General features: G+C 34.2%; 1 protein-coding gene across 4 annotated transcripts in view; it reads left to right on the forward strand.

Moving 5' to 3' along the window:
• LOC107744248 (uncharacterized protein KIAA1958 homolog) overlaps positions 1 to 11,045 on the forward strand; it is a 38,679-nt gene that overhangs the window by 16,954 nt on the left and 10,680 nt on the right. The window contains exons 3-6 of one of the 4 annotated variants that reach the window (XM_016557782.1): positions 6,246 to 6,293; positions 7,089 to 7,208; positions 7,317 to 7,634; positions 9,867 to 10,902. The exons of 2 other annotated variants lie outside the window; for them this stretch is intronic. In XM_016557782.1, coding sequence (XP_016413268.1) covers positions 6,246 to 6,293; positions 7,089 to 7,208; positions 7,317 to 7,634; positions 9,867 to 10,051 — 671 coding nt within the window. In that variant the 3' untranslated portion in view covers positions 10,052 to 10,902. Of the gene's footprint in view, positions 1 to 6,245; positions 6,294 to 7,088; positions 7,209 to 7,316; positions 7,635 to 9,866; positions 10,903 to 11,045 lie in introns of those variants that run through there. One more of the 4 variants, XM_016557783.1, reaches the window with a different exon arrangement.

Genomic DNA, 11,045 nt, shown 5'->3' on the forward strand with positions numbered 1-11,045 from the left:
CTTACAAAAACACATGGATTCGCTACAGGAGGCATTTATTCATCCCCCAGGAGCCGTGTGAGGCATGTTTTATTATGAATGCGCGAGCTTTATTTGACGACTTGTGGACTGTTCAACTGCAACACCCGCTGACTGCAAGGATAGAGCTTGGAATAGCCAGGACAATTTTTAATATAACTCCGACTGGATTCGTCTGAAAGAAGAAAGTCATATACACCTAGGATGCCTCGGGGGTGAGTAAAACACAAGCTAATTTTCATTTTTGGGTGAACTAACCCTTTAATATTTGGAAAACTTTTCTCTACAAAATCTAAGTTTGGCATGACCAACAAAATTGTGTTATTGTAGTATTGTTTATTTATTTTTATTATAGTATTTATTAGTATTTCCTATTTATTTAGCTCTTTTTAAATAATTTTAGGTTTTCTTGTTTTACTTTACAGTTTAGTAATTTTAGTTTTGTCCTTTCGTTTTAATATTTCCATTTAGCTTTAATTTATTTTTATTTTAGTTTTAGTAATTTTAGTACTTAATTTTTTTATTTAGTTGCCAAGGCAACATTTCTAATTCTCATTTTTTAAAGTTTAAGTTTTTTAATATTTATATTTTATTATATTTCAGCTTTATTTCAATGAATTTAAAATATATATTTTTAATAGTTTTAGTTAACAATAACAATACTGCAACAAAGTCACATGGTATTTGAAAATAATGTTTAAGACACTTACAAGTACTTAAAAAAAGGTTTTACTTTTTACTTGATTACACCAGGCATTAAATATCTCTACTCTCTATATATATATATATAGAGAGAGAGAGAGAGAGAGAGAGAGAGAGAGAGAGAGAGCGTGAGTATAAATATCTCTAACTCTACTTGAAAAAATAATCATTAAAAAAAAACTTATAAAACCAACATGAATACACAAGAGTACATTTCTAAGAACATAAAAATGTTCTGAACAAAAGGATTATTTTCTTCTTTATCTTGGACACTCTTATTTGTCATACTCTTACCTATTGTTTTTTTTATTAGAATCTTTTTTTTTAATGTTTTGCTTGAAAGGCATGCTTGTGCATTGTCTTTTGAGATAATGAGGCTTGGATTGATATTTTGTTATCTAATGCAAAGATATATATTACTGGTTGGAGTGACTGTATAGTGTTTGAATTCATTTTATTCTTATTGCCTGTTGAGCCTTTGTTTGCATGAAATAAACATAAAACCTTTTAATGATCTCAGAGTGAACATAAAGGTGCCATAAATAATAGTATAAATGAAATTCCAACATTGCTCCATTGTTCAGAGCTTCAGAGGCAAAGCTGATGCCTCATGAAATGTACATTCAGTTTGCTTTGAACATTGCTGAATGCAAATTGAATGCTTCTGCATAATTATTTAATCATGCCAGGCACTTTTGTGCCTATTGTGCCTAACACACTGTACAACGGAAAACATCTTAAATAGCCTGAACAAAAAAATCCATACTTATGTTGCTTATGTTGTACATAGAAATAACAAACAAACACAGAAGGTTAGTATATTCTGCATGTGTTTGTGTGAGTGCTGTGAGCGGGTCGTGGGTGGAGTGCTGCCTCATATTGATCTTCTTAATTATATTTATGACGTTGTCTCAGTCAAAGCCATGAATTAGATTTATTACACCGCAGAAGTGTAACCCAGCACTACACAATGGACATGAAACAGACTGGGCGTTTCTTAAACCTCAGAAGTGATTCAAACCTGGCAAAAAAGAAGAAGAATGCTGCACTCAAGCAATGATTTGAGCTGGAAGTGAACATTTGCGTTTGCCTAAATGTTTTCTTTAAAAGGAATGGTTCACCCAAAACTGAAAATGTGCTGAAAATATACTCACCCTCTGGCCATGAAAGATATAGATGAGTTTGTTTCGTCATCAGATTTGAAGAAATGTATCATTACATCACTTGTTAAGCAATGGATCCTCTGCAGTGAATGGGTGCCGTCAGAATTTATCAGTCCAAACAGCTGATAAAAACATCACAATAATCCCCACCACTCCAGTCCATCACAAAATATCTTGTAAAGTGAAAAGCTGTGTATTTGTAAGAAACAAATCCATCCTTAAGGCATTTTCATTTTAAATGGTAGCACCTGGCCAAAATACCAGTTAATAATTCTTAACTTTTCCTCCAGTGAAAAAAAGTCCATGCACTGTTGTCCTCTCAAATCAAAATCCACAGGAATATTTATTTAGAACTGTTTTGGACTGTTTTTCGACGTTTTCACTGGAGAAAGCAATATTATAGATAGAGGACTCGTATTTTAGTGAAAGCAACGGTTTGAGGTTAAAAAATGTCATGATGGATTTGTTTATTACACTCAACTTGTTGATTACTTACATCACTTGTCGATTATTGTTTTTATCAGCTGTTTGAACTCTCATTCACTGCAGAGGATCCATTGGTGAGTAAGTGATGTAATGATAAATTCCTCCAAATACGTTCAGATGAAGAAACAAACTCATCTACATCTTGGATGGTGTGAGATTGAGTAAATTTCAAGCAAATTTCCTATTTTTTGGGTGAATTATTCCTTTAATATTCTTTATTACATCTGATTATTTTAATATTCTAATGTTCCTAATTGACCTTGATATTGACTTTTGATATACTAATATTGACACATTGTAAACACTTTCTACACAGTATTTTTTTTAGCATTTATTTCATATAAGACTGAAATTGGACTACATACAACTTTCATTTATTAAATTATTTCATCTCTGGGTTTTATTTGTCAGAATCTTGTATAACAAAACATTCAGTTACGGAAATAAAATAATACTTTCAATGTTAAACATAGCAAACTTAAGGAGAAATATTATGCAATATTTAATACATTTGTGAAAATAAAATTAAGACATTTGTGAACATTACAGTAAAATTTGTTTGTAACATAACCATAGACCAACAAACAGAGGTTTATTGTTTTTTTAAAAATGCTTCCTTGGACCCTTTTAAGGTAACTAGTGCTAAAACCGCTTAGTTCTCTCTCTTTTTTTTATAAAATCTTTCCCTTTTACACAACTACTTCATCAGGAGTAGTTTTAATACAGTGCCTTTTAAAACAATAATAAATATCTGTTATAACATAATGTGCCTATTACCAATTTAAAACGAGGAAATTAAGGTATTACATTCAAGGCATGAGGTTGCATGAGCATGCTAGTAATTGCAGTATTAAACTGCAGAAAAATTCAAAGGTATTTCTGTTATCTTGGTCACTTTTGATAAACTTATAAGAGCTGCTTCTGCTTGCCATATATATAGAGAGAGAGAGAGAGAGAGAGAGAGAGAGAGCGTGAGTATAAATATCTCTAACTCTACTTGAAAAAATAATCATTAAAAAAAAACTTATAAAACCAACATGAATACACAAGAGTACATTTCTAAGAACATAAAAATGTTCTGAACAAAAGGATTATTTTCTTCTTTATCTTGGACACTCTTATTTGTCATACTCTTACCTATTGTTTTTTTTATTAGAATCTTTTTTTTTAATGTTTTGCTTGAAAGGCATGCTTGTGCATTGTCTTTTGAGATAATGAGGCTTGGATTGATATTTTGTTATCTAATGCAAAGATATATATTACTGGTTGGAGTGACTGTATAGTGTTTGAATTCATTTTATTCTTATTGCCTGTTGAGCCTTTGTTTGCATGAAATAAACATAAAACCTTTTAATGATCTCAGAGTGAACATAAAGGTGCCATAAATAATAGTATAAATGAAATTCCAACATTGCTCCATTGTTCAGAGCTTCAGAGGCAAAGCTGATGCCTCATGAAATGTACATTCAGTTTGCTTTGAACATTGCTGAATGCAAATTGAATGCTTCTGCATAATTATTTAATCATGCCAGGCACTTTTGTGCCTAACAGCATTCACACACTGTACAACGGAAAACATCTTAAATAGCCTGAACAAAAAAATCCATACTTATGTTGTACTTGCAGTACATAGAAATAACAAACAAACACAGAAGGTTAGTATATTCTGCATGTGTTTGTGTGAGTGCTGTGAGCGGGTCGTGGGTGGAGTGCTGCCTCATATTGATCTTCTTAATTATATTTATGACGTTGTCTCAGTCAAAGCCATGAATTAGATTTATTACACCGCAGAAGTGTAACCCAGCACTACACAATGGACATGAAACAGACTGGGCGTTTCTTAAACCTCAGAAGTGATTCAAACCTGGCAAAAAAGAAGAAGAATGCTGCACTCAAGCAATGATTTGAGCTGGAAGTGAACATTTGCGTTTGCCTAAATGTTTTCTTTAAAAGGAATAGTTCACCCAAAACTGAAAATGTGCTGAAAATATACTCACCCTCTGGCCATGAAAGATATAGATGAGTTTGTTTCGTCATCAGATTTGAAGAAATGTATCATTACATCACTTGTTAAGCAATGGATCCTCTGCAGTGAATGGGTGCCGTCAGAATTTATCAGTCCAAACAGCTGATAAAAACATCACAATAATCCCCACCACTCCAGTCCATCAGTTAACGTCTTGTGAAGTTAAAAGCTGTGTGTTTGTATGAAATGAATCCATTTTAACTTCAAACTATTCCTAAAATTCAAGTCCTTTATCCAAAATATTGTTTCCCCCAGTGAAAAAAATTCACGTCTGAATCAGGAAAGAAATATCCACAGATCAAACACCATTTACAAGCTTAAAACAGTTCTTAACAAATATGTCGGTGGATTTTGATGTGAGACACAACATGGGATGGACATTTTCACTGGAGAAAGCGTTATTATGGATTATGTTGTAGAAAACGGTTTGAAATTAAAATGCATCAATGGTGGATTTGTTTCTTACAAACATGCAGCTTTTGGCTTCTCAATGCATTAATTGATGGACTGGAGTGGTGTGGATTACTTGTGGATTATCGTGAGGTTTTTATCAGCTGTTTGGACTCTCATTCTGACGGCACCCATTCACTGCAGAGCATCCATTGCTGAGCAAGTGATGTAATGCTACATTTCTCCAAATCTGATGAAGAAACAAACTCATCTACATCTTGGATGACCTGAGGGTGAGTTAAGTTTTAACAAATGTCATTTTTGGGTGAACTATTCCTTTAACAAACAAAGAGAATGACTGCATTAAGGATAAAACAGCTTTATGTAAATTTGGATGCAGCATGTTAGTGCTGTTTATGGATTTTGCTTCTTATTGTGTAGTTAAATAAAACGAGTAAATGCATTACAATTCTTAAACATTTGATCACAATTTTATTGCAAGCATCTATTTAAACATTTAAAATGGAACATTTGCATCTGGACTAGAAGGATAATTTTCATTGGCCATAACTGGATGTATCCAGATCCAGACTGACACAGACACATTAGAAACTGATTTAGGCCATTTTTTTCCCTGTAATGTCATCCATCCATAGTACTCTATTTGTACTCTATTTAAGAAAAAAAAAATCTGGAAAAAAATGAATTATTTCAGGATTTTTTGTTTAAAATGTTTGATTTCATAATAACAACGTAATGCAAAATTTTCCTCATTTTAATCGAGTTGATTGAACATTATTATTCTGGGGCCTCCAGCTGAGATGCCTTACACCTTAAAACAGGTGAAACAAAGAAATCAAGTGCAGATGTGACTTTCTCATATTTGCAATGCAATTTCTTTTTTTTTCATTGCATTATCTCTGCTAACAGTTGCGACAAGAGAGGGCCAGGTAAAAAAAAATAAAATAAAATATCGTTTACATTGTGGTATACATTAAATCTAGATTTGTGCTTCATTTTGATGACTTTTTTATGCTAAAATTCTATTTCCTGGGAAGTGAGTGTCTCTCTCTTCATGTCATTATGAATAGATTCCCTATGACACAGGCAGTTATTTAGTCTTGGTAGGCTAGTTAATGAGACGGCGTCCTCTCCCATTCTGCAATAAGTCATTAAGCAGTTTTCCCAAGAGACTCTGGGGATATTTGACATTTCAGTCAAGATGGAAATGGATGAGGCTGTTATTGCTTTAACTCCAAATAAACCGAACGAAAATAACAGGTGAGTTTTCTTGACACTTTCTCTCTTTATTGAGAGGAAAATGGATGTCAGTAGATTTAACTGTTGAGTTAAAGTGTCGTATGATTTTGTGTTTTATCATAAGCATGCATTAAAATGCTTAAAAGATAATATTGATATCTCTTTATTGTGGACAAAGTATAATTCTATTCTGTTTACAGGTTCACACGAGAAGATGGATTACGCTGTGATTTTGAAAGCCCTCCATGGTTAGTTTTTTTTGTGCAAGAACTTGTTAAGCTCTAAAAATATTGCAGTTTTATATTAATTAGGAAATCTCACAAAACCTGTCAATAACCCATCCTGCTTATATTTACCTCAAATTTAAGAAACACTACGTTTTGTTTTTTGCATTGGCATTTTTATGCAAATTTTTTGTAACACTCTTATTAAGGTGTTACAAAAACATATTCTTGTTACTGCAATTAAATTAAATTATGTATATATATATGTATATATATTATAAAAATAGCTATATTTTTGTACTGGTTTTATTTTTTGCTGATTAAAAAAAATAATAATTCTATTACCAAACAAAAACTGTTATAGTAATCAGAAAAAGGTGTTAGAAAATGTGCTTATTTTTCATGAAATTAATGTCAGATTGCAAACAATCTTAACAGTCACTAATGTTTTTGCCCGCAATTAAATGGACAGGTTTTGTGATATTCACCTTAACACTGCAGCTGTGCTGTGGTGCGCTAGTCGAATTTTTCCTCTGTATTTATTTTTTATAATGGATGAATTTGCATGAGGCAAATTAATTTGGAGGAAACCTTGCATCATGGCAAATAAAATTTCTCTGCTGAAAATGGCTTTATTGTCTGTGGACTCACCAGTTGTATGAACTGAAATACAGACCAGTCCTTTACTGTGATGTTGTGTGGGAGAAGCATTTGGTTTGAAGTATGTTGTGCATTTGGTTTCTGCCTGCTGATCGTTCTGGACGGAAGAGTTCATCCTCTATTAAAGCTCCTAAAACGCTCATTTGATGTATATTACAGAGCATCTGATTCCAGCTGCACACAGTTCAGAAGAGCAGTTCTGCCCGTCAGATCTCAGTCCAAGCAGTGAGAGGTATTTTGAAGAGAGAAAACACCTGGAAGAGTTTATAACAAGCATAGGTGAGCTAGCAGTCCGATACAAATCTCGAAGAACCTCAGACAGTTTGTCACAATTGCGATCGATGCGCTGTGGAACTCTTTTTAATGTATGTCTCATGATTTATGCAGATACTATAACCCTACAAAACCTGCAGACGGTCATTGATCGAATCCTGGTCTTTCACGAGCGGACGCAGATGCCTCTGTCTAGTCCGGCTCGGCTGGGAGAGCAGGAGCTGTTTCCGGGGAGCGGGCTCTACCTGCCGCACTACAAACTGGCGTCCATGCTGCAGGAGTCCCGGCAGGACAGCATGAGACTCTTCCACCTGCTGTTCGAGCACTTCTTCAGCGAGGAGGATCTTAACGGGGCCGTCGCTTTTGGGAAGAGGGGAAAAGTCCCTGACGGGAAAAAGATCTTGGACAGAAGAAGAGTGGATGGGATTATGTGTAAGTATTTGAAATGGGACAGCCAGCTTTTACTGATCATCTCAGAACGATTTAGGGCTGTGCGTTTTTTCCCATTCTACTGATTTATTACGGTTTTTTTTTAAAAGAAATGTTTGCTTTTTTTGTGCAATGGTACACTGTAAAAAAAAAAATCTGTGACATTTACGGTAAAATACCGGCAGCTGTGGTTGCCAGAACTTCACCGTAAAAAATATGGTAGCAACATTTTAGGTTTTACAGACTTAACTTAAATTCACAATAAAATACCGTATTTCATTAACTGATGTAATCTTAATAAACCAACATATTGAAGTGTTAATATCTGTTTTGAACCATTGTAATGCACTGATAACCACCAAAAACTGGTGGTGATGAGAAAGTCACATGATGAGGGCAATACTTATTTATAGAAGGTGGACACAGTGTCATTCACACAAACACTAAACCCCATCATGGTGACACACACATGATACTGAATAAACGTTAAAATGTATTCAAATGGAAAACTGTTATTTAAAATTGTAATAATATTTCACAATATTACTGATTTAACTGTATTTTTGCTGAAATAAATGCAGCCTTGGTGAGCAGAAGAGACTTCTTCCAAAAACATTAAAAAACTTTATCGATCCCAAACTTTTGAAAAGTGTCTTTAAAGGGGTCATATGATGCGATTTCAAGTTTTCCTTTCTCTTTGGAGTGTTACAAGCTGATTGTGCATAGATAAGATCCCTGAAGTTGCAAAGACTAAAGTCTCAAAACCAAAGAGATATTCTTTATCAAAGTTAAGACTCTGCCACGCCCCCCTAAAACGGCTCGTTCTAACACGCCCCCACATATCTACCTCACTATGTGGAAATATTTGCATAATGCGGCCCAAATGTGCACGCAAAGAAAGAAGGCGTGGTTTCAGTAACTGCAGTTAGTGTTGAAGCAGCATGTCAGGGAGACGCTGTGTGTTTCTAGGCGAAAGCAAAAGCACTTTATTTGGCCTTCCGAAAGTAGATGCATTTAGGAATCTTTAAGATTACTTACAACAGAACAGCAATGCATTTTATGGACGACTGTTTCGTGAACCTAGGAGAGGAGGTAATTCTGACTTTGCTATGACAATCTGGCGCTTCTGAATCAGCTACTGTTTTGTTATTAGTTTAAGTATTTGCTATTGACTGTTCAAATGCGGAGTTTTGCGCATCGTGTTTGTGTGTGTGTGTGTGCGCGCGAGAGAGAGAGAGCGAGAGAGAGAGAGAGATCACAGTGGAGTCAGCTGTCTTAACCGTGGCTTGTGTACTGCATCATTACTGTGTCTGTCACGCGACTCTGTTCCCCTATCGGGCTCTGTCTTTACATTTATACAGATGAAGCTCGCGATTATGGTAAGGGGTGTTACATTTCCGATGAGTGCTTGCGGTGTTCGGCCAATCACAGTGCACTGGGTCAGCTGGCCAATCAGAGCAGACTGCATTTGTCGGAAGGAGGGACTTTGTAGAAAACGAAGCGTTTGAGAGAGGCGGGGCATAGAGGACCTACAATAATGTACAGTATTTGAAAAATAATGTGTTTTTTGAACATTAAAGCATGTCAACATATTCTGTTACACCAAATACACAAAATAATGATCTTTAAAAAAGCATCATATGACCCCTTTAAAAGCCTTCAGCCTCTTGCTGATATTCAGCTGATATTTCGCTGATATCTTAATATTTACGCTCTGAGTGGCTTAAAATTGTTATTTTTGTTCAGTAGAATTAAAATGTTATAGACCAAAAAAAAAATCTCTCAAAAAATATTTAAGCTATGCTGTTTTTCACTAAATGAAGGAAAAATATTTATATATTTAATTGCGCTGATATAACAATGCATAATAGCAATGAACAGTACTGTTTACATATATATTTTTATTGAAGCATACGAAACAATGAAACAAACGAATCATTGAGTCAGAGTTTGAATCAATTCATTGAAACGGACTGATTCACAGAACTGATTCAACTTTAACACCGTTCTTTGCTACTGAAATTGAAATCAGACGCTATTAAAACATTACTTTAAGATTACTTACATTTTAATAAAAGTGCATTCAATCATTTTACATAGTTTATTTTGTGAATATTCTTTATATTTCCAAGACCAATCATGTGACTTGTTTGTCTCAAAGTGTTTTAAATTTTGTGTTGTTTCCCCTAAAATATTTTAAAATAAAATGTAATTTTCCTTTTTTTTTATTTGCAGCATATGTTCTGCGTTGTTCTACTATAGACGGATGGACACCCGTGGAATCATCTAAGCTGAAGAAGGCCTGTATTAATAAATGCAGGCTTCGAATCGGTCAGAAAAAGAAGCAAGAAACTTCTCAAGAGTCCTTTATTTTTTGTGACGAACAATCTTCAGGCAAAAATGACCCTTCCTATATGTAACTGCTGATCCCAAAAATGTCCATTCACAGACAAATGCTATTATTATAAATGAAATGAAAATGAAACACAATGAAAGCTACCGGTCGGTGTCTTGGACATGAACGATTCAGTCTGGAATCGTTTCAAGTTGATTCGGTTTAGCTACAGCACTAAAAGATGAACGATTCACGGTCAGACACATGAACTATTTCCATTCCATTCATTTCAACCTAACCCACATTATCTATACTGTGATCGTTATTGACTCGTTTAGTCAACACAAACCTGTTTATAACCATTTAAACCTTTAGATTAGTCTAATCATGTTAGTCATGTAGCATTGTAACAATCAAGACAAGATATTTTGAGTTTTGTCAAACCATTTTGATGGTTTTTACTCATATCCAATATCTTTAAATATAAAAATGTGAATTATCACTATATCAAAACCACCTTAAACTGTATTTTATTGTTTTATCTTACTTTTTTTCCTCTGCTGGTTCCTTGAAATGATCTGTTTTATCAATCAGCATCACACTAAACTGACAATAGCGTCATTCCTTGTGCATGACTGAGAGAAAAATTGAGATTTTAGATATTTATAAGCATCCCACAAAGTTTTATTACTCCGCTCTTTTGTATTGCATTTGTAATTTTTACCTAAGTGATATCATGTAGACCAAACAGCATTTAACAGCATATAAAATTACTTCCAGAGATTAGGTTATTCGGTATAAACAACCAGATAATTAACAACTTCAGTGTTCATTCTTGATATTTCAGAATTTCTTACAGTGAGTGTGTAGTGAAAACGTCGCTCAAGGGCTCACACATTTACAATATTTAATGGAATTCTTTGGATGGCATCAGTAAAGGAGACTTTAAAACATTGGAAGGCTCAGTAAGTCTGATCACTTTTTACAATCAAGTATTATGTTTCTTATATAAAAAAAAAAACTGGCATTTGGTAGGTACAGTGGTGTGAAAAAGTGTTGGCCCCCTTCCTGATTTCTTT

Source organism: Sinocyclocheilus rhinocerous, unplaced genomic scaffold, assembly GCF_001515625.1.
Source record: "Sinocyclocheilus rhinocerous isolate Xijiao unplaced genomic scaffold, SAMN03320098_v1.1 scaffold317, whole genome shotgun sequence".
Lineage (NCBI taxonomy): Eukaryota > Metazoa > Chordata > Actinopteri > Cypriniformes > Cyprinidae > Sinocyclocheilus > Sinocyclocheilus rhinocerous.